Source organism: Lachancea lanzarotensis, scaffold LALA0S02, assembly GCF_000938715.1.
Source record: "Lachancea lanzarotensis genome assembly LALA0, scaffold LALA0S02, whole genome shotgun sequence".
Lineage (NCBI taxonomy): Eukaryota > Fungi > Ascomycota > Saccharomycetes > Saccharomycetales > Saccharomycetaceae > Lachancea > Lachancea lanzarotensis.
The window spans coordinates 967164-994940 of record NW_019212880.1 but is presented as its reverse complement, the minus strand read 5'-3'; the positions used below and the strand labels follow the sequence as shown (position 1 = coordinate 994940).

General features: G+C 44.0%; 13 protein-coding genes, 1 non-coding gene and 1 pseudogene across 15 annotated transcripts, besides 2 other annotated features; 6 read left to right on the top strand and 9 right to left on the bottom strand.

Annotated features, from left to right (window-relative positions):
• Positions 1-184: 184 nt before the first annotated feature.
• RPP1A (LALA0S02e11254g1_1) lies at positions 185-508 on the bottom strand (the record flags this gene model as incomplete). The annotated part of the gene is made up of 1 exon (XM_022774070.1): positions 185-508. The coding sequence occupies one exon, from the start codon at positions 506-508 to the stop codon at positions 185-187; it is 324 nt and encodes a 107-aa protein (XP_022627532.1).
• A 569-nt stretch (positions 509-1077) lies between these two features.
• On the bottom strand, positions 1078-2532 carry SIP5 (LALA0S02e11232g1_1; the record flags this gene model as incomplete). The annotated part of the gene is made up of 1 exon (XM_022774069.1): positions 1078-2532. One exon carries the CDS (start codon positions 2530-2532, stop codon positions 1078-1080), a length of 1455 nt encoding a protein of 484 aa, XP_022627531.1.
• A 1816-nt stretch (positions 2533-4348) lies between these two features.
• Positions 4349-4542: a long terminal repeat.
• Positions 4349-8541: a mobile genetic element (Ty3/gypsy transposable element).
• LALA0_S02e11188g lies at positions 4638-8541 on the top strand (annotated as a pseudogene). The gene is given in 3 exon segments: positions 4638-5495; positions 5495-6163; positions 6163-8541. Coding segments are annotated over 3 exon segments (3906 nt in total).
• Positions 8542-8579: 38 nt separating this feature from the next.
• LALA0_S02e11166g (LALA0S02e11166g1_1) lies at positions 8580-9263 on the bottom strand (the record flags this gene model as incomplete). The annotated part of the gene is made up of 1 exon (XM_022774068.1): positions 8580-9263. One exon carries the CDS (start codon positions 9261-9263, stop codon positions 8580-8582), a length of 684 nt encoding a protein of 227 aa, XP_022627530.1.
• A 313-nt stretch (positions 9264-9576) lies between these two features.
• On the top strand, positions 9577-9649 carry LALA0_S02e11144r. The gene has a single exon. It is a non-coding gene; the product is annotated as a tRNA-Ala (tRNA).
• Positions 9650-10259: 610 nt separating this feature from the next.
• Positions 10260-11102, bottom strand: LALA0_S02e11122g (LALA0S02e11122g1_1; the record flags this gene model as incomplete). The annotated part of the gene is made up of 1 exon (XM_022774067.1): positions 10260-11102. One exon carries the CDS (start codon positions 11100-11102, stop codon positions 10260-10262), a length of 843 nt encoding a protein of 280 aa, XP_022627529.1.
• A 1988-nt stretch (positions 11103-13090) lies between these two features.
• On the top strand, positions 13091-15439 carry HSP78 (LALA0S02e11100g1_1; the record flags this gene model as incomplete). The annotated part of the gene is made up of 1 exon (XM_022774065.1): positions 13091-15439. One exon carries the CDS (start codon positions 13091-13093, stop codon positions 15437-15439), a length of 2349 nt encoding a protein of 782 aa, XP_022627528.1.
• Positions 15440-15713: 274 nt separating this feature from the next.
• On the bottom strand, positions 15714-17474 carry STI1 (LALA0S02e11078g1_1; the record flags this gene model as incomplete). The annotated part of the gene is made up of 1 exon (XM_022774064.1): positions 15714-17474. One exon carries the CDS (start codon positions 17472-17474, stop codon positions 15714-15716), a length of 1761 nt encoding a protein of 586 aa, XP_022627527.1.
• A 343-nt stretch (positions 17475-17817) lies between these two features.
• On the top strand, positions 17818-19344 carry RKM4 (LALA0S02e11056g1_1; the record flags this gene model as incomplete). The annotated part of the gene is made up of 1 exon (XM_022774063.1): positions 17818-19344. One exon carries the CDS (start codon positions 17818-17820, stop codon positions 19342-19344), a length of 1527 nt encoding a protein of 508 aa, XP_022627526.1.
• Positions 19345-19352: 8 nt separating this feature from the next.
• BUB3 (LALA0S02e11034g1_1) lies at positions 19353-20294 on the bottom strand (the record flags this gene model as incomplete). The annotated part of the gene is made up of 1 exon (XM_022774062.1): positions 19353-20294. The coding sequence occupies one exon, from the start codon at positions 20292-20294 to the stop codon at positions 19353-19355; it is 942 nt and encodes a 313-aa protein (XP_022627525.1).
• A 223-nt stretch (positions 20295-20517) lies between these two features.
• On the top strand, positions 20518-22107 carry PEX29 (LALA0S02e11012g1_1; the record flags this gene model as incomplete). The annotated part of the gene is made up of 1 exon (XM_022774061.1): positions 20518-22107. One exon carries the CDS (start codon positions 20518-20520, stop codon positions 22105-22107), a length of 1590 nt encoding a protein of 529 aa, XP_022627524.1.
• Positions 22108-22222: 115 nt separating this feature from the next.
• Positions 22223-22810, bottom strand: SNM1 (LALA0S02e10990g1_1; the record flags this gene model as incomplete). Its single annotated transcript, XM_022774060.1, has 1 exon — positions 22223-22810. The coding sequence occupies one exon, from the start codon at positions 22808-22810 to the stop codon at positions 22223-22225; it is 588 nt and encodes a 195-aa protein (XP_022627523.1).
• Positions 22811-24221: 1411 nt separating this feature from the next.
• Positions 24222-24947, top strand: YUH1 (LALA0S02e10968g1_1; the record flags this gene model as incomplete). The annotated part of the gene is made up of 1 exon (XM_022774059.1): positions 24222-24947. The coding sequence occupies one exon, from the start codon at positions 24222-24224 to the stop codon at positions 24945-24947; it is 726 nt and encodes a 241-aa protein (XP_022627522.1).
• A 24-nt stretch (positions 24948-24971) lies between these two features.
• Positions 24972-26567, bottom strand: THP3 (LALA0S02e10946g1_1; the record flags this gene model as incomplete). Its single annotated transcript, XM_022774058.1, has 1 exon — positions 24972-26567. The coding sequence occupies one exon, from the start codon at positions 26565-26567 to the stop codon at positions 24972-24974; it is 1596 nt and encodes a 531-aa protein (XP_022627521.1).
• A 211-nt stretch (positions 26568-26778) lies between these two features.
• LALA0_S02e10924g (LALA0S02e10924g1_1) lies at positions 26779-27750 on the bottom strand (the record flags this gene model as incomplete). Its single annotated transcript, XM_022774057.1, has 1 exon — positions 26779-27750. One exon carries the CDS (start codon positions 27748-27750, stop codon positions 26779-26781), a length of 972 nt encoding a protein of 323 aa, XP_022627520.1.
• Positions 27751-27777: the final 27 nt, after the last annotated feature.

Below are 27777 nucleotides of genomic sequence, written 5' to 3'. Positions count from 1 at the left end.
AAAGTACGTACATGGTGACTTAATGCATCTATTAACATCCTTCCACACCTCTCGAAACAGTCTATCTGCCACATCGAGTACATGCTAGTTGAAACAGGTAGCTAACACATCTTTTCACTGGAGTCCAAGCGTTATTAAAGCGTATACAGAGATACTAACAATATGCAATTTCTAAACACCTGCTTTAATCGAACAGACCGAATCCCATGTCGTCGTCGGATTCCTCCTTGGCTTCCTCCTTCTTCTCTTCCTCGACGGCCTCGTCACCACCAGCAGCGGCAGCAGCACCACCGGCAACTGGGGCAGCAGCAGCGCTACCAGCAGAGAAGTTGACCAACAAGCTCTTCAAGTCCTGGCTTTCCAAGGCTCTGGCGAAGATGTCGGCCCAGACACCTTCAATGGGGACGTTGGCGGCGTTGGTCAAGCTCAACAACTTTTCAGAAGAGATCTCGACTTCGGAGTCGGCCAAGATCAAGGCAGCGTAAGACAAAGCGGTTTCAACAGACATTTCTTCAGAGGAGTCGAATAATAGAGATAATCAAATTAAGCTTTCGCAAACAACTGGAAAAGCAGACTATTTCTTTGGTCTTTTTTCTTTCAAAGAAACCTTTTGTCAAGAATACTGGAAGAAAGTGAAAAAAATCGCTGCTTCCTTTGACTTTTACCAAGTTTTTTTTTCACGAGATGAGAGATGAAAAAAAAGTTTGGTACTCGTGCGTGAGAATCGCTGAGAAGTACTCGCGGATTTGAAAATGTGGTGTCACCAAGGGCGGGTAACCGATATCCATATACGCCGTTTCAAAAGATTACCGAGTCATGTGACTTTTGAATGGAGTTCAATGCTTCTACTTCTATCCTTTAGTACATGTTGAAATGCTAGTCTTGTATTGATTGCAGAAGTTTGTTCCATTATAGCCAGGTTTCTATCTTAGTAAGTACTCATCATAACAGTGCCCATCGTAAAAGTACCCGTCATAATAGTACTCATCGTAATAGTACCCATTTCACCGTAGTTTCTCTTAATCGAAGCCATCGTAGTAGAACGTTCCAATCTACCCATATTCTTTCCCAATCTTCTCAACTGCCTCTCTTGGAGGATTTGGACTCCGCCAAACTCAATTTTATAGCCTGTTCAATCATTTGGTTTTCGATTTCCGCAGCAGTAGCATTGGCTGGCCAAACAGAACCATGCACTGTTGGATGATGTGTAGCAAACGCCGGATGCTGATTGCCGTGCGATGCAGTTTGTGCGCTAATGTTGGAGGATGCTTGATGTCCTGGCGTAACTAGCTGATTGCTCACGTGAATAGCAGTAGCATTAGCAGATCGTCTGGCCAAACGCATGCGTTCTTTGTTCAGTTTGATTTGCCAGGTGGGCCGTAAGCAGTCCGAGGTAACCACTTTGCTGTCGGATGCGTCAAACGGCCCGCGTCGCACAAACGTCGACGACGACACTTGCGGGGTCTCGATTGAGTCCCGATGCTTGTAGGTGGAAGGAGACGAGCCGTGAAGTCCGATTCTGCGGTTGGCGGTGGGCTCGTATACGACACCATAATCTGGCGTTGCGCAATAGGGACAATTGGTGGGTTCGGACGTTAGCAAGTTTGGGTCCTTTTCGTCCTCGTCGTTGTGGGCCCCGTTATCTTCGGAATCGTGCGGGAAATGCGGCTCCTGTCTCTTGATTTGCACAAAACATTCACTGCAAATGGGCTGTAAACAGCAGCGTGACAGGTTCATGGGGTGCGGGTAGTATAGGAAACATATAGGGCATTCAGAACCATTTTGGTAGAGATCCACTTTTAGATCGTTGCTGGGCAAGAAGGCCTCCTTTTGACCCTCCGGCAGCTTTCGGGCCTCCAGTTTCAGCTCCAAAAACTTTTCATTTTCCCGTTCCTGCCAACGCAGCCGCTTTTGGTAAAGTCTGGCGCCAAAGATCTTTCCTCTCATGCGACGTTGTTCGCGCCGTGACAGCGATTTGTCTATCAGATGATCAAAATCATTCTGGGATAAATTCCCAACGGGCACACCTTCAAACGCCTCCATATTCTCGCTAAAGGGCGCATGCAAGGGTAGTCCATCCACAATTTTGACCAATTCTTGAGGGGTCCACGATTCGTCGTAATCTTGCAATGGAGTGTAAAACGGAGCTAAACGGCGCTCCAAAATGAGCGTTTTCACCACGTTTGCGTCGTAGTCCACTTTTTCCAAGCTGCTGGACCCGTACGGCGCCAAAAATCCACCGTCCACCGTTTCACTGTATCTAACAATGAGCTGTTTGACGTGACGCTCTTTCAGCCGCTCTTTTTCCTTGGTTGACTTGCGTTTATACGGGTTTTCTGCACCTCCTGCCGCTTCTGATGCTTCCGAATGCCGTCTGCCATTCAGGAGTGTGCCAACCATGGAAGAAGTCCTAGCATTGCGATTTCCCACATTACCGTTTCCGCTCCGATTCGGGAGTGCTGCAGAAGTACTCATAGACCGTTTGGCTCGCACTGTACTCTCGTCATCTAGTTTTCCGGGGACGTTACCCATTTTCCGCTGAAACTCAATGTGTATAACTGAACTGTAATCCTCAAAAGCCTCTTTTTCCAACAATGAGCTGGCAATGCTGTTAGATCGTAGTCACTGGCACTACCTGTGAAAAAAACTCCGAAATTCCTTGAAATTTGACCCAAAAACCTCAAAACGCTGTAAAATATTACAAATTTATCTGTGAGCCACAAACCTACAGATTTCCTGAATCTTATTTCACAATTTGAGACTCTATTTGGCTCGTGAATGTGGTTTAAAGTTTTACTTCTGGGGAACCTTTCAATTATTCATTAGTTATTCATTTATATATACATATATATATATATTCCTATTGTATATTTCTACATATTTCTCAGCCTTTGTCTCTAATATGGGCCGGCCCCTATGTTAAAGCCCGCTCGTTAAAAGGTATATGTTTTCGGCGACAGTAAAAGAAGTGGAAAGAGGAAGGAAGTGGAGGGAAGTAAAGGCCGCCAAGCGTTATTGAGACTATTAAAATCCATGAATAAATGTAGACAATTGCGCTGATTAGAATACTTTTCTTACGGGTCTGAAATTCGCATTTTACGATGATTTAAGTTGATAAACGGAGTGCGATGAGTGAATAGTACAGCCGGAGGAAAAGGTGGGAGTAAAAGGGGAAATCGCAGTCGGAAAACCGTTGAAATGCCAATATTTGAACACAGAAGATACTTCCTATTTGGAGCACAAGAGAATGTGCATTGACTAATTGGGAGTGAAAGGAGCTAGAAGCAGCTAGAAGCAGCAGGAGCTGATAGAGGTGTTTTACGGGGAATAATGGGGTTCCACTGCTCTTTTTTTGTTGATGTTGTGTGCTCGGAAAATACGTTTGCGAAGCCGAATCATCGACGGCAACGTGATGCTCGCAACTTCGTGAGAGATTTTTTAGATCTGAACGAAAAAAGAAAAACAAAAACGGAAGGATCATCACGCCGGGCTTCCTTGAATACAGGGAAAGTAACTCAATTGAATCCGTCTCCGTCATGTCCAAAAGAACGCTGGTGGGTCCGATGAACCCTTTAACGTTGGAACTATCTGGGTAGCACGTGACCCAAACGAAACAGCACTCATTCAATCAAATATATTCCGCATCGTGGAACTTAGACTCCCGAACTCAAAGTCACTCCAACCTACTAATTGTTTGACGCGAACCCATACCATCATAATTATGGATTCAGCTTTGTTTTGCCACGCGTCAAATCGAGCACGTGATCGGGACTCATTATCGTACACTGATCCATTTTCCATTGTCTCTTCCTCATTGCAAATACCAATCGTCAGCGATGTTCGGTCAGGAAAAGGGAACAACTTGAAACTCGTTCCAGAGACTACTCCATTGTTGATATTGATCGTTCGAATCGCGGAATCGCGGAACCGCCTTCAGTGGACAGTAAATAGGCGCAAGTTTCCGTATCACGTGCTACGAACCTCTGCTTTCTATATGGGAAGTTCCAAAGTAAACCAAGTGCTCGACTCTGACCCAAGATACGCGACATAAACTTGTATTGGTTTCTGAATTTTTAAGTTCCAACGGAGAATCCTAAAGCAACGCATCTGAAACCATTAAGACTTAGTCGATATCACCCTGGTCATTATTCCTCATATGCCATTTTAGCTTTCACCAATTCTGTCATGAATAACACATGACAATAAGATAACCAAGATCATGCTGAAAGAATCTATGATGAGACAAGAACATCAAGTATGAAGATGTTGAGGCTAACGTCTATGATAAGACAACAAGGCTAATAATGGAGGCTGATTGAGGCTCAGAAGCCTAATGTCTAGATGCCAACATGTCGGGAATGTGACCATTCATGTCTCGAAGTATAAGGTATAAAAGACGGGCCTGACATCTTCGGATTACGGTTATCTTATATGCTAAAGAGAGCAAGTAGAGAATCATAAGTAAACATTGAACAAGTGTTTGAATCATTATTATATCCGCTTGGGTATAATAGAAGTTATCGCTAAGCCCCACCTCTACTTCGGATCGATTATCCGGGACCCTAGCATAACATCTGGTAGCGCCGCAAGAACAATCCAGGACGACATAGAGATTGTGTCACAGTATCATGAGTATGATGAGTGAGGGAGTGGTATATCCATTTAAAGCTCCTAAGCTAAATAGGATATTCACAGGGCATGCAAAAGACAGGGATATGTTCCTGACTGAATTGAATGTGCAACTCAGAGTAAACAATACCACGAACGATGCAATGAAAGTTACCACTCTTGTGAGGAACATACGAGATGGTCCAACTCAATGGTTAGCGAGTTACCTAGACACCGCGGAGGTTGCAGACGATTATGGTGACATGGACTTCGAGACTTTGATATGTGCTTTCAAGGAAACATATAGAGCAGCATTAGATCCATCCACAGTATTCGAGAAATGGGTATCATTGAAACAAACGGGTTCGTTGGATTCGTACAATAGCGAATTTCACAGACTGCTGGCCGCCGTGAATGAGTCAGGACGCGCACCACTTCGACACGTAGCGCATGCTTATACAATGGGTTGAAAGAAAAAACAAAAATGGCTGTAAGAAGCAAAGATCCATCAACGCTAATTGAAGCCATAAAGTATGCCGCTGTAGCCTCGGGTTATGCAGGAGACCCTGTTTCAGAAAGAAGAACCTACGGACTCAGAGACGAGGACGCCATGGAAATTGACGAGTTTAGAGCTAAGAAGAGTTACCATCGGAAACAGAATACAGAGAAGAGAGACAGAAAATACTGTATCTCACATAAATTGTGTTTTCGATGCAAGAAACCTGGACATTCTATCAAAGAATGCCAGAACACTCAGAGTTCTAAATGAAGAACTACCCATTGAATATCATCGCGAGTTTTGCGAGGTATTTTTCATACAGAGAAAGTACCAAAACGTCAAAAACATCAGAAAACAGAAAGCCAAAAACATTAGGAAATTCCTAAGGAACCCATCGTTCAGGAAAGACAACCGAAAGTCGGAAGACGTAAGGAAATATTAGTAGGATTTACGAATAAGACCAGATCGCGTATACTGATTGATACGGGATCACCAATATCTTTCGTACAGACTAGTTTTGCCAGAAACCTAGGTTTAGACTCATATTGTGCACCACCACTTCGTTTCAAGGGTGCGGTATCGAAGAAAACGTCATTTACTGATCAAGCTGTGACAGTAAAGTTCGATTATGAAGACAAACAATATGAGGTTGACGCTTATGTCACTAAGGACATATCGCAGAAAGTCATTGTAGGCAATCCAATATTAGAAGAACAACCGAAGTTGTTAACTGCAGTCGCAGAACAAGCAAACGCAGATGAAGTAGTCGAATTAGACTTCATCAGAACAGAACGGCTGGAAGGAAAGATAAGTGAAGACCAAGAACTATTCGTGGTTAGAATAGAAGCTACAAAAGAAGGCGGAGTCAATGATACATTCCAACGTTTGCCAGGATGGTTGAAAACCAAGTACCAAGATACTGTGAGGAATGATTTACCACAGAAGAGAGAAAGAAATAATTTAGTTGAGCATGAAATCGACATTAAGCCAAACGAAAGGTTACCGCGTATGCAACCATACCGATTGACACCAAAGATGGAAGGCGTAGTACAAGATTGATTGAAGACCTATTGGAAAAAGGTTTTATCACACCTTCAAGAGCACCGTGTAGCTCACCGATAGTACTCGTCAAGAAAAAGGACGACACTTATCGAATGTGTGTTGATTATCGAAGATTGAATGAAGTAACCGTAAAGGATCCGTTTCCCTTACCACATATCGAAACATTATTGACTAAAATCTATGATGCACGAATCTTCTCCACACTCGACTTACATAGTGGGTAACATCAGATTCCAATGAAGCAAGAAGACCAACAAAAGACAGCTTTTGTGACACCAACGGGTAAGTATGAATACACCGTCATGTTTTTTGGACTAGTAAATGCACCAAGTACATTTGCAAGATATATGGCTGACTTATTCCGAGACTTGAAATTTGTATGTGTCTATTTGGATGACATACTTATATTTTCCCGTTCGAAAGAGGAACATTGGAACCACCTAGATGAAGTACTAGGAAGGCTTAAGAAAGAACAACTAATTGCTAAGTTGAAGAAATGCCAGTTCTTACAAAAGAAGGTAGAATTATTTGGATATATTATTGGACCGAATACCATTGAACCAATTCAAGGTAAATGCGAAGCTATATCGAAGTTTCCATCACCTAAGACTGTTAAAGAAGCTCAAAGATTTCTGGGGATGATAAACTACTATCGAAACTTTATACCTCATTGCTCAAAATTAGCTCGACCTATTATTGAGTTTATAACAGGAAAAGAATCGTGGACCGAACCACAGGAAGAATCGTTTAAAGCACTTAAGAAGCACCTAATGGACAAGCCGTTGCTTGTGCCATTCAAAGAAAAGGCCAATTACAAACTCACGGCGGACGCGTCGAAGGAGGGGATAGGAGCTGTCTTAGAGGAAGTGCAAGGCAAACGAATGGTAGGAGTTGTGGGATACTTTTCCAAGTCGCTGGAAAAGGCACAACAGAACTATCCTGCAGGAGAACTAGAATTACTAGGAGTGATCGCAGCACTCGAGCATTTTAAATATGCTTTACAAGGAAGAAGGTTTCTGTTGAGAACAGACCATATAAGTCTACTCGCACTGAAGAATAAGCGCGAACCAAGTAACCGGCTTGCTACTTGGATAGACCGGGTGGGAGAATACCAATTTGATTTTAAGTATTTACCAGGAGATAAGAACGTGGTGGCCGATGCCATCTCGGGGGCCGAATATGCCATAGAATTTGATGCCCTGGAATCCGTCCCAAGAATAGATCCACGGGGTTGGACAGAGGACTGGAAGAGTGATGTTTTGGGAGCTGCAGCTCTGCAACATCTGAACGTAATAAAGAACACGAATGTTCCGCCTGCCGATCGCAGTGGTTATACGAAATTTAAGAAGAGATTCGCGTTGCCTCCGAAGTTTCGTGAGAAATTTACGTATAGGGATGAGACCCTACGATATGAAGACCGTATTGTTGTTCCGAAGAACAAACAAAAGAAAATCTTAGAAACGTTCCATGATGATCCGTTACATGGAGGACACTACGGTTCTCACATCACACACGCAAAGATTGCTGAGAAGCTATACTGGCCAAATTTAGCTAAGGCAGTCAATCGCTATGTGAGAACTTGTATACAGTGTCAGTTGATGAAAGCCCACCGACCACAACATAATGGATTGACAATGCCATTACCGATTGCGGAAGGACGCTGGTTCGATTCATCGATGGACTTTATCACAGGATTACCACCTACTTTCGATGGATCCGATATGATCCTAGTAGTGGTAGATCGATTTTCGAAGCGATGCCATCTAATCGCATGTCGAAAAACAATAGGGGGAGCACAAGTGGTTGATCTGATGTTTGGATTCATATTCGCTTACCATGGATTCCTAAGAACGATAACAAGCGATAGACATCAGATTTACGTCAAATCACTTTCAAGAGATGACAAAAAGATTAGGAAGTCATCAAGCAACCACCCACAGACAGATGGACAAACTGAACGTTGTATCCGGGTATTGAATAGATTGTTGCGAAGTTATGCAAGTAACCAACATCAGGAATGGGATAGATTGTTACCGCAAATTGAATTCGTATACAACTCAACGTACAATACAGCCGTACAAGGTATACCGTTTGAAATCGATTTAGGGTATAGACCTAACCCACCATTGTTGGATACAACCGGACAACTGGAAGCTAGAAGCTGGAGCACGCTAGAATTAGTCAAAAAACTTAAGGCATTGGACCTTCAGACTGAAGAGATACTCCAAGAAAACCAAGTTAGGATGGATGTATCAACGAATAGAAAGAGGAGGGAGTTAGGATTGAAGATAGGAGACTATGTGTTACTTCATATTCATAAATTGTCATGTGCTCTACTTATATTGTATCTCCATACTGCTTACGATTACTAGTTCCCATTCTACTAGCCGGTCAAGCCCTACTTCTTTGTTCATTCTTGAACCCAAGAATAAGTGTTCCTGACTTGACAGTTAGCCTCGCCGGGCCCTATTAAGTATCTAGCCCCGTCGCTTGAGCAGCTATGGTGCGGGAACAGATCTACCCATTGCGAGTTACTGGGGTCGTAATTGTGCAAGTCTACGGCTTTTGACTTTTGATTCCAGCTGGGTGTCTGGCAGTCGTCCGATCCAGATACCACTGAGAATATCTGATCACCTCCGTCACAATTGGTAACGCCGTAACCATTCACCCCCAGTGCCACCGCCCTCTTAGCAAGGGCCAACACTCTCCTGAATCTATTAAGTGTAACTTGTATGCCGGCGGCCTCAAACGCTGCAAAGCCTATCATTGTCATAATTCCATTAAAGTTTTCTTCCATTTCTTGCCCCTGTTGTTTGTTATGTTGGTAAGCCACTACAACCCCATCAATTGATAATTTGCAGTCCGTCAGCAGTGTAAGTTGGTCTGGCGTCAGTGTACCGTTGATCTCGGGCTGTATATATACCGTCCCTGAGCTGCTTAACCAAGTAGTCACATTGAATCCGAGTACTTCACTACAGTTGGCTGCCGAGGCTGATATGGCTTCGAATAAGTGTTGGTCTGTGACATTGTAGCTTGCCACTAGTCTAGTTATGTAATTTAAAATAAATAAAAGTTGAAAAAAGGGAACAATCATAGTATTGGTATTTTTTCGTTTTGATTTCCGTTCTTGTTGTTCGGTTTTTGTTTTTCAGCGTGGAACTCTAACCTAGTTTACTGGTGATTCTGCCCTTGCATGTTGGTGGATCAGTGCTTAAGTTGGAGCACTTGGGTCCGGTATTTATACCTTCCGTTGTCGTATGTATAACTTAGGTTGTCAGCTCATTTCATATCTTGAATACCTTGAATACAAGTATTCGTCATGTCAGATTCTCTTCATCACAAATTCAACGATCGTGGAGCCTCAATGGCCCAGCGGTTCTGGGAATGAATTCCAGGAATATCATCATGGGCGTGTAACTCAGTTGGTAGAGTGCTCGCTTCGCATGCGAGAAGTCATCGGTTCGACTCCGGTCTCGTCCATATCTTTTTGAAAATAATTTATTTAATTCGTGGAAAGGAGATGTTGGCCCGGAGTGGTAACCTTAATTGTTACATTGTGCTAGCAACGTTAACGCTATCGCGCTGGGAGAGTTTACTGGGTAGTACCTTAATCGTTCTCACTTTGGACCAACCAGTCACATCTGACTACTGATGAAAATTCTGTGGAACAGATATTGATTTCGCTCGAACACCACAACAGTAAATACAAAACTGATAACACAGTAAAGCTTGTGCTGCCCACAACAACTTGCCTTGTTATGAACACCTTCAAGTCACGTGACTATCTGTCATTACCATCATTTTTATCCGCGGCGTTGCATTTGTAATCCCCTAAACCTCTTCTCTAATTACTGCTCTCATTACCTTCTTAGACCATAAACTTCCGCCCTTGAGCATCCATCCTTTCTCTTGTTCCCGTTCTTTCATTCTCACACATCATAATTAGCATCATTTTAATGTTTGAAATCAATATATTACATTTAAAGACAGGAAATGCGAAGTGCTCACGGAAACCTACAGTTTTATTTATGGCCTTCTTGATCCCCCAGTACCTTTCTTTCCCAGATCTAGCCCTCTCTTGAACCCTGCACTACGGAGCGTGCGTCGCCATAAGCCGTTGTTCCAGCTCGATAACGTATCTTTTCAAAGATTCATTTTCTTGCGATAGCGCTGCCACCTGTGCGTCCAAACGGTCGAATTCTTCGGCTTTGGCTTCCAGATCCTTGATGTAGCGGTCGCGTCTTTGCCGGAATGCCTTCTGGGCACTTCTGTTCTGCGCAGCACGCTTCGTGTTGCTCAGCGGCTTTCCGGATTTTCCAGCCAGGTGGGCCTCCGCATCTGTTTCACCGTGGTCACCCTCGTTGCCGTTGAGAGATGGAGAGCCGCCCGGTGGAATAGGTATGAGACTGTGCATCGGGAATTGCGCATTGAATTGCGATGTTGTTTGCGCCATGTACGGTGAGATGGCTACGGCATTTTGGTGTGGCCGTAGGGGCATTCCGGAATGAGACGGCAGTCCACCACTCTTGTTGCGACCTGTAGGGTCCGCTTCGCCGCTTGAAATACCCACATTTCCTCCCATCACCAACGGGTTGTTGCTGTTGTCGTTAGATACGACTCCGACGCCCGACGTCTGCGGCACGTGACCCATGTTATTTTCCGAATTTCTACCACCGGATCCGGTGTTTGCCGAAACATGGTGCTGGGGGACGTTCACCGCCACACCCGTGGTGACTGGGTTTCTTGAAGCGCCTGGAACCATACTTGATGGGTCTCTAGACATTGAAGCGGATGGTGTTGATGATGTTGTTGTTGCTGTTGCTGCTGTTGTAGCTGTTGTAGCTGTTGGTGTTGAATGGTTGCGTTGATCGTGGCCACCAACATTGCTACTTTCCCCATCAGGTGTGTTTCCCATTGGAAGCACAGGAATCATTTAATGTATGTGCCAGGTCGAAAAATACCACGGTCCAAAACTGCTGTACGGCTATGGTAGTGGTCACTCACGTAGCTGCGATTACTGAAATGGCGATGAGATCTCCCTTCACGAGTGCTTGCTTACGCTACCATCATGTTATATTGTCATTCACGGCCTTTTATACTCGTAACGTAAGCAGACGAAAAAAATCAGTGGCAGGGGAAACAAAAGAGGTCACGAGACCAGAAGGGGAGGTTTGTCTAGTCGAACATCTGGTAGATTATCCAGTCGAATATCCAGTCGAATATCCAGTCGAATATCCAGTCGAATATCTTGTTGAACATCTTGTCGAACATCTTGTCGAGAGAGTGTCTGTAACATAAAGGCAAGTATCACATTAGAGAGTTTGACTTAAAATGGGTACTTCAACAGATATTCTGTGAAGTTGAAGGGTATTTGAGTATACTTTGAGACTTGAACCGAGTTGTGGAGGTAAGAAAACACTGTTGCCTAAAATATGGCGAGAACGTCGTTGTTCAAGTGTGGTGGAACTTGATCACCCCAATTGCCGTCGTTGATCACGTGAGCGGATATTGATTTGGCTTCTTTCAAGACGAGGATGAGACAAGAAATGGAAAGAAGTGGACAGACACATGAGAAATAGGGCGGGAGATACAGGAAATGGGGGCGCGTGGAGAGAGTCGTCACGAAAATCTCGGGAGCGAGATAATCAAATTCTAATGCGTGGTTTTTGCATCCAAATGGTCACGTGCCGGGATTTTTCACACGTTGGACTCAAAATCCATCGAATGACGATTCTCACGTCTATTGTCCCCATTTGCCTCAAACTTACGTCCCTATGGACATTCTCGTAGGTGTTTCTTAAACCACTGTTTCATACCATCCAAATCACTATATACGGAAACAAAAATCCAGTAATCTGTTTCTTTCACGCTCCTTTACTTCTCTTAAAGTATCTTTCAAAGCCGATTTGTACACCGGTTCAGAATTCAAACCCCTTGGTACAGGCTTGTGTTCACAAATATGACAACTTCCCTTAGCTGACTGGAAAGTCATCGTGTACGAAACCCAAACACTCATATTATAAACGGTATAGGCCGTACCTCAAAGTTCAACGCATTTTACACTCCACAAGGTCACAAAACAACCTTCCCGGGAACCAATCTCGGTGCTCAGTGCCATGGAAAATGGTCACCAGCTTTTGTAACATGAGTCCTCATATTGCCATTGAACTGAAGCATAAACGAATGATTACAAGACTGCATCATGAACGCTATGATGATTACAAGACCGCATCATGAACGCCACTTGTGTTTCTCATTGAACACCGTTATCTTGCAAGAGCACATACAGATACGGAGATGATCAATTCGTCTCGGATAGAAGTCAACGAACTAGCCGAATATTACAGTATGAAAGCTCCTCTTATGACGACTTTCACGCGTCATTTCAGCAAAATTCCATTAGACCCGGCTCTTGGACACGTTTTCGTGTGTGCGATTACACCCTTCGAGACTACGCTCGAACGACGGGTTTACAAATGGGCATATATCGCCTTGCCCGATACATCATAACAAGATCAAAGAAAGAAAATCACCTCCAAATGACAATATTTCAAGTTTAAAACATCCGCTTAACACCGAAAACATTTTAAACAAAGAAGGAACTTCTGCTACTTGAATACTTCGTCAAAAAATCCACTATTGCCTCTTTTATTTGTTTGTGAACTTCGGCGGCTAAAAAACTCCGGTCCTCTGTTCCTCATCCAAGTCACAAAATACGGGAACGACAATATTCTGCGTCACATGATATTCAAATTGATATTCCTCCTAACTCATCTGGGTCTTTCTAGAATATATCCCAAAGGGATTGATCGATTTGACTATTACACCGCATGTCATATAAAAGGACTCACCAGATACCAACGCTTTGACCTTTGGAATCGTTTAAACTTTCGAATGCTAAAGAATTAGGAGTTTCTTATCATGCTACGATTGACAAGAAATGCTGCTTTGCGCAGAAACGCATGTCGCAACTTAGCGTTGCTGCCAACCACAGCGTTTAGAAGTGCATCGTCGGTTTTAAGCACGCCAGTTAGATATTCGAACTCAAAAGACTGGAGTAATGGTGGATTCCAAATATGCTCCAGACGTTCTATCACTTTGAATGCGAATAATGCTGATCAAAGACCGGCGTTGGAGCAATTTGGAACAAATTTGACCCAATTGGCTCAAGAAGGAAAGCTTGACCCGGTTATTGGCCGGGACGATGAAATCGCACGATCAATCCAGATTCTGTCAAGACGTACCAAAAACAATCCAGTTCTGATAGGTCGCGCAGGTGTGGGTAAAACAGCTCTAATCGATGGTCTAGCCCAGCGGATCGTCAGTGGACAAGTTCCTGACTCTTTGAAGAACAAAAAACTTGTAGCATTGGATCTGGGATCGCTTGTGGCAGGTGCCAAATATCGAGGTGAATTTGAAGAAAGGCTCAAAAACGTTTTGGAAGAAATCGACAAAGCCAATGGTGAAGTAATTGTTTTCATCGATGAAGTGCACATGCTTTTGGGACTGGGGAAAACAGACGGGAGCATGGATGCATCCAATATTTTGAAGCCCCGGTTGGCCAAAGGATTGAGATGTATATCGGCCACCACCATCGATGAATTCAAGATCATAGAAAAGGATCCGGCTTTAACTAGAAGATTGCAACCCATCATGCTGACAGAACCCAATGTTCCTGATACTATTTCTATCTTGAGAGGTTTGAAGGAAAGATATGAGGTTCATCACGGTGTTAGAATCACTGACGCTGCTCTGGTCTCCGCTGCTACGTTGTCTAACCGTTACATCAATGATCGATTTTTACCCGACAAAGCCATTGATCTAGTGGATGAGGCCTGTGCAGTGTTACGTCTGCAGCACGAATCGAAACCCGATGTCATCCAGACGTTAGACAGGGCAATTACCAGAATTCAGATCGAACTTGAATCCTTGAAAAAGGAAACAGATCCCTTGTCAATTGAAAGAAAAACTGCTTTAGAAGAAGATTTAGAAGCCAAGCGGGCGGAACATTCAAGACTTACTGAGGTATGGGAGAAAGAGAAAGCTGAAATTGATTCCATCAAAACTGCAAAGGCGGATTTGGAACAAGCCAGAATCGATTTGGAAATTGCACAAAGAGAAAATAATTTTGCCAAAGCGTCAGAATTGAGGTATGCAAAAATCCCCGAACTTGAGCAAAAGGTAGCACATACGCAAGAAAAGGATGCGGAAAAAAATCTTTTGCATGACTCCGTCACTTCTGATGACATTTCCATTGTCATTGCCAGAATGACTGGTATTCCAGTGCAAACTGTGCTCCAGGGCGACAAGGATCGTCTGCTTTTCATGGAAAACTCATTAAAGGAACGAGTAGTCGGACAAGATGAGGCCATTGACGCAATTTCAGATGCTGTTAGATTGCAAAGAGCAGGTCTCACCAGTGAAAAAAGGCCTATTGCAAGTTTCATGTTCTTGGGTCCAACTGGTACCGGTAAAACTGAATTAACAAAAGCTCTCGCAGAATTTCTTTTTGATAACGATTCGAATGTAATAAGATTTGATATGTCTGAGTTCCAAGAGAAGCACACGGTCTCGCGTCTAATAGGTGCACCTCCCGGCTACGTCATGAGTGAATCTGGTGGACAACTTACGGAAGCGGTCAGACGGAAGCCTTACGCTGTGGTATTGTTTGACGAATTCGAAAAAGCACATCCTGACGTCAGCAAGGTCTTGCTGCAAGTCTTAGATGAGGGAAAGCTAACCGATTCGCAAGGACATCAAGTAGATTTCCGCAACACTATGATCGTCATGACTTCCAATATCGGTCAGGATATTTTGTTGTCAGACACGGAAGTTGGAAATGACGGCAAGGTCAGTGACGCGACTCAAACGAAAGTTATCGACGCCATGAAACGTTCGTATCCACCTGAGTTCATCAACAGAATTGATGACATTTTGGTGTTTAACCGGTTGTCGAAGAAGGTTTTACGCTCCATCGTGGATATTAGACTCAAGGAAATTCAAGATAGGATTGCAGATAAGCGAATGAAGCTTGACTTGACTGAAGCCGCGAAGGAATGGTTAACGGAAAACGGCTACGATCAATTATATGGTGCCAGACCACTTAACAGGTTAATTCACAAGAAAATTCTGAACCCCATGGCTATGTATATGCTGAGGGGCCAAGTGAGACCTGACGAAACAGTGCATGTTGATGTCGTCGACGGCAAGCTTACTGTGAAAGCGAACCACGAGGAAGGTGAGTCTATGGACCCAGAGGAAGAAATCTGAGAAATGAAACTGTAAATATAGGGTAAGAATGGTATGTATTTTGACGACGGATTTATATACATGAATAGTTAAATCATGAGGAGGTTGATGAAGATTAGTTGACTTGGGTCTTGGAGCATGTAGCAACATAAAATGGCTGCGGATGAAGACCAAGTGAAATAAACGTAGGTAAAGTTTACGCCTCGTCAATTGCGAAGCCTTTTGGGCCTTTGAATGGTGCAATTAAAATAATACGTACATATGATGTATGTGTATTGGTCAACGAGACAAACATCTATCTCGTACGAATAATACCAGCAGCGATCAAGGTTTGAATCTTGCTGAAAACGTCTGGGTTCTTCATATGTTCCTGCAATGCGGCAGGATTCTGTTGAGCTTGGGATAAGATACTCTGCATAACTGGGTCTTGCATGATCGAAGCGACTTCTGGATCCTTCAAAGCTCTTTCATAGGCTTGTTCTGAAGTTTCATTTGGATCAGAGGGCTGGAATCTTTGTTGAGAAGCTTTGGCGTAAAGCTGGTCAATTTCTCTTACGCTAGATCCCTTGTTTAGTTCAGTATCCTTTGTACGAGCGATATCGAGTGTCGTCATAGCACCTACAAATTCTTTAGTAGCGATTTGTGCAGAAGCCTTTCTGATGTAAGCCCTGATGAAGTTTGGATCTTTGCGGATCGCAATGTCGCAGTCCTTGATGGCATCAGGAAACGACATCAGCTTGGCTAAAGCTGCTGCCCTATTAGAGTATCCACGAGCGTCTTCTGGAGCTCTCTTGATCATTTCGGTATACGATTTCACTGCGTTAGGCCAGTCGGCTTTAGTGAAAAAATCTCTTCCCTCTAGACGAGCTTCCTCAGCCTTTTCTGGATCAACGTAAGCTTCAGTTTCACGAATCTTGAGTTCCTTTTCACAGTTTCTCAATTTGGTCAAGGTGTCTGGAGTACGGTGCTCTGTTAGAGATTTTTGGTAATATTCTACCGCATTTTGTAGATCGTCCTGCTTTACGTAGGCGTTTGCGATACGAGCGAAAGACTTAGCGATGAGTTTATAGTCAGCTCTCATTTCTCTTCCCTGCTCCACGGCTTCTGTCAAAGTTTTGATCGCCTGGTCATAGTCACCCTTTTCGTATTCCGCAGCACTGCGGTTATTCAAGTAGGTAATATCTTTGTGGAGTTCCCAAGCCTTATTGTATTTCTCAATGGCTTCGTCAAATTGACGAGCTTTGTAAAATTTGTTACCCTCAGCTTTTTCGGCATCGGCTGCAGCCTTAGAATCGACTTCGGGTTCGTCAACTTCCATTGAGTCCTCTTGAGTAACCGGTGGCTGGCTTTCTGGTTCAGGGGCTTTAGGCTTGGTAGGTTCGGTTGCTGGTACCTCGGATTCCGTAGACTTGGAGGCCTCAGCCTTTTTAGAGGGATTTTCAGACTCTCCAGCCGGGTTTTCACCGCCCATGCTTAGGTCTATGCCCAAAAGAGCCGCCATTATTGTCATCATGCGTGGGTCTTGCAAAAACTCGGTTCCCATCGCCTGAGGATTGGACTTGAACTGCAAAACTTTGGCCACGAGTTGAGGGTCCTTCATGAGTTCCGCAGTCTTGGGGTTTTGCTTGAGCTTTTCGATCATGTTGGGATCGTTAAAGAGCTGACCAAACCCTAGATCTGGCTGTTGTTGTCTGCTCTGTTGGGTGCGTTGCACGTGTTCCAGACCTTCTTGAGCTGCTTTATTTGAGGAGTCTAGTTCCAAAGCTTTTTTGTAGTTTTTTTCCGCGTCGTCCAAGTTCCCGAGTCCCGATTGTGCCGCACCAACTCTGTTGTAGCCCTTTGACCAACTTGGATTGATTCCAATACATTTTTCTGCATCTTGCAAAGCATCCCCAAAACGCTTCAACGAAGCGTAACACGCCGATCTGTTGGAGTAAAGGACATGGTTGGGTGTTTCCGATGCTTCAATCGCCTGCGAAAATAGATCTGCGGCTTTACCAAAGTCTTTCGCTACGAAAGCAGCATTTCCTTGTTTCTTAAACTCTTCAGCAGACATCTCGAAATTGCAGTATTCTAGACTGAAATCTTATCAAAAAAAGATTGAAGTTGTCGTATATATTTCAATTCCTGATGCTCGACGGTAAACTCGAGAAAGTCTGAACTTTTTATACTTGTAAAAGGTGAACTTCTTGAAGGTGTTGGTTAGTCGACGTTTGAGTTCTGGAAAGTTCTGATCTCATTTTACCTGTAAATTTAAAAAAGTGGTGATAGCACTTTCAACGAAGGGTTAGATTAATGAAAGATTTGAGAACTTGACAAAATTTCCAGTGAAATCGAGCCCATCGCGATGATAAAAACCGCTTCAAACGAAGGACTCGGAGGTGTTTGAGGCGATTGAGATGGCGTATAAGAACAGTGATGCGGATCTTAGAACCCAGAGATTTTTGGATTGGGCTCAAACGGACCAGAAAGTATGGATTTCTGACAAAATCAAGTTGCTGCAGCATCCAACAGATGCGCAGCAGGGAAGATGTATCTTAGCGGAGCAAAACGTGGCAAAGGGCGAGAAGCTGTTCGAGATTAAACGTGAAAGTGTGTTGAATGTGATAACATCGAGTTTGAGCACAGAAAACCCAGAAATTCGCAAGCTTTTCCTGCACAAGCTGGGCCACTGGGAAGGATTGATCGTGGTGATTTTGTATGAGCTGAAAATGGCACAGGAAAAAAGCCAATGGTGGCCGTACTTCCAGGTGTGGCCCCAACAGGCAAGCATGGACAGTTTAATGTACTGGACAGACGAAGAAGTGGCTCGTTTGGGTCCGTCCGCAGTCCGCAGCAGAATCGGACGAGACGGCGCTCGTGCAATGTACGAAACCGTCATGGGTTGCGTAAAGGAGCTCAATCTGACGCAGCTTGAATCCGTGACGTGGGAGGAGTTCGTGCATGTAGCATCCGTTGTAATGGCATATTCCTTCGATATGGAACGCCCGGATTATGACGAGGACGAAGAAGATGAAGATGAAGAAGAACAAAATGATGAAGGGTTGGACGACACAATGGGCCCGATTTCGGTCTGGAAAGATGGATACATCAAGTCTATGGTGCCAATGGCTGATATGCTCAACGCTGATACCCACAAGTGCAATGCAAACTTAACATATTCACCGGAGTCGCTGATCATGGTAGCGGTGGACGATATATTCAGCGGCGACCAGGTGTACAACATTTATGGCGAATTTTCCAATTCGGAGCTTTTACGTCGGTATGGCTACGTTGAATGGACCGGTTCCAAATACGATTGTGGCGAAATACCGCTTTCCACTGTTGTCCAAGCCATGCAGGCTTGTCTTGGTTGCTCTCGCGGAATAATTGACAAAATCTTGGATTTCATACAAAATCGGTCAGAAATAAGAGACGAGGTGCTAGAAAGCGAGCCTTTGGTGCTGGACTCTTACGATTGTTATGTGGACGGCCAGATCTCGCCCGAATGCATTACCCTGTGTCAAATTATAGCATGTTCCCTCCAGTTACCTCGGATAGAGACATTGAGCGATAAAGGTTTGACTGACTTCTTGCAACGGTTGGTCAAAAGGGCGCTTCAAAGCGTCAACTCAAACGAGATCACAAAAGTGTGCGCACACATAATCGAATCTGCCCTAGACTTGAGACTGCGCGAGTACCCAAGCCATACATTCAGAGAACCTCCACCTGATAGTGATTCTCCAAACACGCCAGAATTCAAGAAAAATTTGGCAGAATGCGTGCTGCGGAGTGAAGTCAAATCTTTTCAAAACAGCTTTAGCTCGCTGAGGAGCGAATACCAACTGATAGACGATGCGGTTTTGATGGAAAAGGTAAAAGCCGTCAAGAGAAAGATGAACTCTCAAAAGAACAAGAGCAACTCTTCAAAAAAAATGAAAAAATAGCCACTTGTTTATAGTTTTGTAAAATAAATTCGGCTGCTCGGAATTTCCACGTCTTGCACTGTAGCCATAGTCTTGAAAGAGTCGTCTGTAGCAGCCACAAACAACATATCGTCGTGCGCTGCCAGTCTCACAACACTTTCCTCAGTCTTAAGTAGCTGTTCAGTCTTCTTGCGGGTTTCGATGTTCCAAGCAAACACTTTCCCATCCGAACCTCCCGTGTACAGACGATTTGTCTTGGAACTGAACGCAAGCGAGTTCACGGGGAAAACAAACTGACTATCGGTCAGGTTCATGCGATGACAGCGGAAGGCAAGTCTCTGCGACTCATTATCGAAATACTCGACCGCTACCCTGCCATCGATCGAGCTCTGTGCGTAGCCTTGGCCTTGCGGCATCAGTTTGATGTCGCGGGTTTGAAACTTTAGACCCGAATCTTGTGTCCCCACAGGTTGGTCCATGTTTCTGAGATCGTAAACGACCACCTTTCCGCCAGTGTATGCCACCACTGCGATGTCCTCGTTGGAATCGAGAGCAAGCACTTTACGGTTTTCTGAAAACCGTTTTTGATGGTACTCTACTTTGCTTGTTCTGGGGTCTATCACTTGCAAACTACCGTCCCAAGAGCCGGCTACGACATTCCCATTACTGCTGCTCATAGCGTTGACTCCCAGCGTTGCTTGCTCAGACATCAAATCGAATTTCCCAGACTCAAAATCCACTTCCAACACCTCGCCTTGGACCGAACCCACGCAGATTTTGCCCCAAAGTGTCCAGGTGCTGCTTAAAAGGCCATAATCGTGCTTAATTCGCTCTAAGAGCTTGTTTTTCTCGTGATCGTACAACGATGCCGTACCATCCCAGGCTGTAACTATTAAATGTGGGTTTTCTGGCGCAACCAGAAGGCTAGAGACGTAGTCTTTTGGACTGTCGATTAAGCTCTCGAATTTCATTTGAACTAACGTTCATCAAAAGATCAACACTGGTTCAACGGCTCACAATTGATGCTTTCATTTGGCTCTTTTTATATGTTCGTAAGTCTCATCTCATCTCGTCTGGATATAAATTGATGAATTGATATGCTAAAATCTCAGATTTGAAGTGGAAACCTAAGACCAGCAGCTCAAGAGATCCTGGAGGGCTAGCTGTGGGTGTCATTAAGACGACAACGTCGGGATGGATTCCGTGGCGGGATTCTTTTGGGACGATAGTTCCAGCAAGAAGCCCAGAAGTAGTGTTACTGGTAGTCCAGATCACCATGGTAGTGGTATCAAGACATCTGGTAACGATGAAAGAAGGGTAAGCGCTGGGTCTACGACAGCACACTCCACACAGCAATACTTGGCGGACAAACTAGTGGAGAAATTGATCTATATGGCGCTGCCACCATCATCAGAACTGGCGAAAAAGACTATCGAACATAGAGTGGAATCAGGACGCAACAGACCTGGACTTTCAGTGCAGATAATGAGCCGGAACTTCATTCAGATGAACTCAAGACTGGGGCCTCCATTCCTGGTGATCGACGAGATCATCAAAGTCCTCAACTGGACGAACACGGCGTACACACTTTCAATAATGTCATTATTCACTTATACAGTGATGAAACCGCTGCCGACTTTGACCAGTATTCCGGTGTTTTACCTGGTATTCGGCATCATGGTTCCGCAGTATCTCAAAATTCACAAACCAGACTCAAACTGCGCTTTTGAGTCAAACCCAGTTCCAGCAAGAGGACCTCCCCTTTTCCGGGCCGAGGTTCCCAAACCGGTTCCAGAGTTCAGCAAAGAATTTTTGCTGAATTTGACGGATTTGCAAAACCATATGCTTCTTTATGTCGCAGCATTCGACTTCGTCAACGCGATTTTAGCCCGGTTTGCATTTTTCACCGACGAAGGTGTTTCGAGCGCGGCGTTCTTATGTTTGCTCGTATTGGCGTGGTTCAATGCGCTTTTCATGGACTCTGTATCGAGAGTCTTGCCCGTGAAACCTCTACTAATATTCCTCGGATGGGCGTGTGCTTTTGCACTGCATCCGCACAATAGGGAATGGGTCTTAAGTAAGATCTACTCCGAGGAAACCAGGTTGCGAATGCTTTTGGTGTCAAGCAAAATAGAGTCAAAAGTACACCAATATTTCGAATATCACGAATCGAAGGAGGTCCGCCAAGCGTCCATTTTCGAGGTACAGAAATTCCAGGAACACGATAAAACGTGGGAATTACTAGGCTATTCCACTGACCATTATGCCTTGTTTTCAGACTACCGAATATCTGAAAAAGAGGTCGAAGACGCCGTTCATCATTTAAGTGATGTAAAAGCGCCCTTGGAATGGGAATGGCTCAAGGACTCAAAATGGGAACAAGACCTGGATCCCGTGCTGTGGGTGGAATCCGAGTTTGTCGAATATGTCGACATCGATATCGAAACCAAATGGGTATATGACGTGAACCTGGATGGTTCTAAGGGTGAATATAGACGCAGGAGGTGGTTGAGACAGTGTACACGAAGCACTGCTGTTGAAATAGACGAGGAATCGATTGAGACCTCAGTGGCCCAAGTAGATGCTTTGGGCAAAGCTGCGAGCTCTGTAACATCACCCGCGCTGTCTCATGATAGCACCAATGCTAACTCTACGTTACGCACTGCTGCGTCAAATGGGTCTCTTTCGAGCAGCTACAACAACTCCGATATTTCGATACTCAAAAGCAACGGCAACGGGTCCCGGGCTTCAAAAAGTCTTTCCGACTTTCTAAACGTGCCATAGTGTTTCTTTGATGTCCAAATGGTCTAGGATCCATTCAAGAAGACTTGAATCAGCGCTGTTGGCTGTTTGTAAGTAGCATAACCACACTTCTTGTTTTTTTTTTTTGGCTTCTATTTCAACTTTTTTGAAGAAAGTCGTTCAAGTTCAACGAGAGCGATCTCTTCTTGCTGGCATCGGCTTCTTTTTTCTTATTCAGCATGTTAGACAATGAGTTCATCTTGCGTTTTTTTGCCCTGTTCTTAGCAGATGACTGTTTCTTCACCTTGGATTCATTTTCCATGAGTGGTTTGATTTTGCCCGCAGAAGTTCCTTCCGAAACTAGTTCCTTCGTACTTTTTTGCAATTCGTCGCGAGAAACTTCAGCAGCTTCAAATACAAACTCTTTTATCGCGCTGCACTGTGTGCATTTGTACTGTAACGTTCTTCCTGATTTCCCGCTGGTCTTGGTCTCTCTTTTGACAACTTGCATTTCGAGATTTACGCCAGCAATGTGGACAACTCCACATTGCTCGCAAAATTTAGTACCATTTGTGATAGATTCTGGCAAGCATAGCTGATTTCTCTTGACACCGTTGTAAAAACTCTTGAGATATAGTCCCGCTAGTTGTGTTTGTTCGATGCCCGGCAAGATATGCAAAAGGTTGTACTTGTGGGTAATATGGGTAGCTACAAATTTCTCTCTTTGAGAGCGATTCAGAGACATACCAAGAAGATCAGAATGAGCAGCTATGAACACATTTGGGTTGGAATTCTTGTTCTTCACTCGAGAGCGTCTAATCGTTGATTGGTTTTCTATAGTATACTACCTAGCTCATCCCACCTGATATCACCTCATACGCTGGTGACATCTTTGAGACATCCCTGAGCTCAAGAGATCTCCAGACGGGCTGGAAATCTTAAGCATACAGAAGCTAGGAGTATAGGCAATGAAGTCAACCGTTTTGAACTGTATTCTACATATTGAGGCTTGACTACGTCAGCAGTGTCTGAGTTATTGATCTGCTTAGTTTGCTCGGTCATAATTTGTTCTCTGTTGAATAGTAATGATCTATAGGATCTATTTATCTCTCCGTAGTGTCTTTAGTATAAGCTGAATGATCTTATGGAGTGTATAAGACGTCCCTTCTTATACAAATTCCTGGAAATGTTCCGTCGTCAACGGATAAAAAAATCTTCAAGCATTCCGGGTGCAATTGGTGGAAATGGTCTGATCCGGGAGCTATACGAGCGCTGTAAGTGGTGCCACTTGGTCCGATTGACCTCGTTCTTGTTAGATCAATGGTTATTCTAGGTTCTTGTTATTTGTGACGCAGTCGTCTTGTCACGTGTTTGTGATCACTTTGTCACATTTCTGACGCTAGACGGACAGAGGTTCTTACACTCTCTGGTTACGCAATTGACACTATCCCATATAGTCCATCAATTCCAACACTACATATGTCAGAAGAGACGTTATTTCGAAAATATAATTCAGCACTTTAATTTTGCCAGTGAGTGCTTTTGAAGGTTTCTTAAGAACATTAACAAGCCAGCGTAAGACCAGAGTTTCTAATTGAGAAAGCGACTTGTATGATAGGACGATTTATGGTTCTTTAGGAACGAGACAAGTACCTGTCATTTTTTTCGTGACGTTTGATGATGCCACCTCATGACAGCGAAGTACAAAGCGATAAAGATTTTGAATGGTGCCAGTGATAAACAGCAGCAATGGTGACAACGTAAATATAAACACAGAGGCATATCAAGTAGATTTGGGACTTCCCTAATCAGGTTCAGCCAAAATGGATTTCTTCGAACTCCCAATAATTATCAACTTTTTTTCGACGAAAAACCACGGAAAATAACGAGTTTTAGAATACCGCAAAAAGATACTTTCCGTGGTTTTAGAAACCGTATTCCAATTACCTGATGCTTGCATGACTGCTTGGCATATCAGTGTGGCTATGGATGGATCCTTCAGTGGGAAGATGATTGAAAATCACTATACACGTCATGGCCATCATATATAATGGAATTTAAGGTTCAAGAGAGCCATCTCAAGAAGATGGATTTGAGCAACGTTGTACAAATCTGAGACACCTTGTGCCTTGTGTTGCTTCTCCCAGCATATCAGGATGAGTCCACAGCGTTCTGTAGTTCCCTTGGAGTCAAACCCCGAAATTTTTACCAGCTTTGCTCATAGTTTAGGACTCTCGTCTAACTATGCATTTCATGACATATATTCTCTGACAGATCCGGACTTAATGGCATTTTTGCCACGGCCAATGAAAGCGATTATTCTACTCTTCCCCCTCAACTCGTTTTTTGAAGCTGCAAAAGATGATTCTGGTGACCAAACAGCAGTTCTCGATCCTCGCGATTCTACTATCAAGCAGAATCCAGTGTGGTTGAAGCAGACCGTCAGGAACGCTTGTGGTCTATACGCTTTACTACATTCTCTGTCGAACAACCCAGAAGTTCTAGAAAAAGACTCGAAACTGGAGCATTTTTTGACGCACAACAAGAGAGCCGATAATCGATATGCCGATGAAGAAACCGACGCTTTCATCGTTTCCATCAGCGAAATGTACAACGAGAACTCGTCTTTAGGACAGACCGAGGCACCCAGCGCTGAGGACGAAGTAGACTTGCATTTCATCACATTTATCGAGTTTCAAGGTCACCTATACGAAATGGATGGTCGGCGTCCGAATGGCGCAAAGCTTATCGGCAGGGCGTCATCTGGAGACTTGCTTGAAGATCCTTTAGTCAAGAAAAGTGCTCAATGGTACATGGATAATGCAGACGAGAGCTCGAAAATGCAGTTTTCGCTTTTGGGTCTTGCGCCCAACTGGGATTAGCACGTTATAGTGTGAAGTATTGGCTCATATTTGACCTTTGATATCAACTTTTTTGGCCTTTTCATATTGCTGCATGATTGAAATTCTACTAGTCTTGGTGTTGAGGATGGCATTCTTTTTGTCGTCGGCGCCATTTTTGACTACAATGTGCTTTTCAAGACCGAGCTGATGCAGAAAAGCCATGCCTATTTCGTGATTCTCTAGTTGAAGCTCTGCAAACAAGAAGCTTAAAGAGATTTGATTATAGCTTTTCGAGATGGTGTTTAAAGCTCGAAGCCTTTCGCGATTTATGAATGTGTCTATCAGGCATCTAGAGGGACCCAAACTGTTCGCATACAATTTGAAAAAGCCGTGATAGTCGCCTAGTAGAAGTGTTCTTGCCAGGTTTAAAGCGTGCTTGACAATGGGATGCCTGTAAACGGCAAGATTTTCGCTTCGTGAATACTTTAATTTCAGATCGTTGATTGAATTGAAGTTGTTCATCATCAAATGATATAGTATTCTATAGCCCACAAACTCTTCTAAATTGGACTTCGTCAAGTTCGGGAGCTCAAAAAGCTGCCCCAGCCTGCTTTGGCACTGATTGAACTCCCCAATGTCTTTATTCTCAAGTGCAATCCTTGCATGCGTCTGATAAACCTTTAGTGTGAATTGATTCTCTATAATTTGGACCCTCAGGTCCTGTCGCAATGACTTGAATTGATCGCATAGATAAGAGTACGAGGCTTCCTTTTCCGTATATTTCCGTAACACCAACTCAAATGCTTTTTTAAGAACATTCAAGGGACGCACAAGGTCAGGGTTGGGCTCCGAGGTTAATCTCAAGTACTTCTTTTCGAGCGTCTGGCATCTTCCCACGACCGGTTTGTTCTTGTCGAACTTGTAAAAATTGGTCGAAATAGCGTTCAAGTTGGCGAAATTTTCATCCGAAGTAGCTCTATCATTCTTAGAAGCAGCTGAAACGACCGAGAACCGTTCCATACGTTTTTTTCTTCTTTCTGCTTCTGTTGGCTTTTTCATGTTAGTGACCGATGGTGATGGACCAGAAACAACGTTTGATACATGTCTACCAATAGGCTTTGGTGGTGAAGGTTTTTTTTTGAGAGCGCTAGGTGGAGGTGGAGGTGGAGGTGGAGGAGGAGGCGGCGGTACAAATCCTGAAAGCTGATCTTTCTGCGGTCCATCACATACCAATTGCAGGTTTGTCGAGTTCTTTGTCAGACAAGGTAACGTTTGTGACCACCAATCATTGCGAGACTCCTTTTTCTCCACATACGCCTTTCCGATCAGATCTTTCAGCTGCTGGACTAGAACTAGATTTGACTTTTGGTCAAATTTATTATGTTCAGCTAGTTGGAAGCAGCCCAGAATAAACTCCCTAAGCCCAGAAGGATGTTTCTGATTACCGTCTTCTATGATTCGTTGAAGCAATTCAGTTCGTTCCTTGTCGGACATCTCTTTTCGCCTCACGGTTGCTTCCTTCTGATCAATGTTTCGGTTTTGACCTAGGGATATTGGCCGAACTTGATTATATAGGTTTTGCTGTTTTGGAGCTTTCACCTTGCGTTTCTTACCATTGGGCATATCAAAAACGTTCGACAGACTACTAGAACCTCCCATAGCAGTCTAGAAAGTCAGAATCTATGAAGGTTTGAAGAGTTGAACAGTATGCCTCACGGTCAAGTTGATGTGATAGATGATGATATATTAGGACTCATGGGAAACGCTACGGGTACTCGCCAACCCAAAAATGTACTCACGTAGTTGAAGTCCAAGCTTTCGAATGAGGAACTACGATCTCGGCCTTAGCCAGACGGTTTTTCGTCTGTTATTACTCGCTTCTGTTAAATTTCTGTAAGCGGTCCTGAGTGGCCTTTTGCGCACGGACGATTTGAGCTGAGAATTCTTCATCTGACATCGAACATGCCACCTGTTTGGCAAGCTCGAACACCAAACCGTGCAGGTTTTGTCTTCTGTACGAAATTTCCTTGCTCCAGGACTCCCGCTTGGCCAACTCTTCTGCTTGTCTTAGCTCGTAGTCATAGTCTGTGATTGCACCTTCATCTTTCAAGCTGTTGAGGTAGTCCATTGTGTCTCTGTGAATAGCAATGACGGAAAACTTGCCGCTAGAGTGTAGAGCCAGCTGCATACGTTTTTGTAGTGCAGTGGTGACATTCTGGGCAAATTTGAGCTTGTCTTGAGTTTCGTTAACCAGATCGCGATGAATGATAGGTGCAGGACGAAGTCCGTCAAGTTCATACAGCACACCTTCATGCTCAATAAAGCTTGTAAAATGAAAGACATCAGCAGAGGGCCGATCTGGATCTTGGTGCTTTTCGTCAAGCACAAAAGGATCCGGACTGGAAAACGAGTTATGAACGTTCCTGATATGATCGGAATTGGAAATACTCTCACCACGCAGTTCAGAGTCCCTGAAAGCCGAGGTGAAATCCACAAACTCCGAGAGCGTCGATCCAAGTTCTATCTCCTTTGGATGGTCTTTAGAGAGTGACAGCAAAGTGTTCAACACCGCCAACGTTCCACATGCATTTTGAATCGTTTGGTTGGCAAAAAAAAGAGAATTTGGGTAATCGAAATCGTATTCCCCTTGAACTGGTGAGTCCTTGGAGTGATCAGAGGCGTTGTATTTGAACAAAAAGATCGCGCCGTAAAGTACTCCTGCAAGTTCTTCTTGTAACGTATCTAACGTGGAAATCTCAGCGAACTCGACACCGGAAACACCTAGGTCTTTGACAAGCTGCGTGAAGATGCCTGCGTCTGATTCGATAGTATTCCAAGACATTTGGCAATGGATTTTGGGTCGATAATG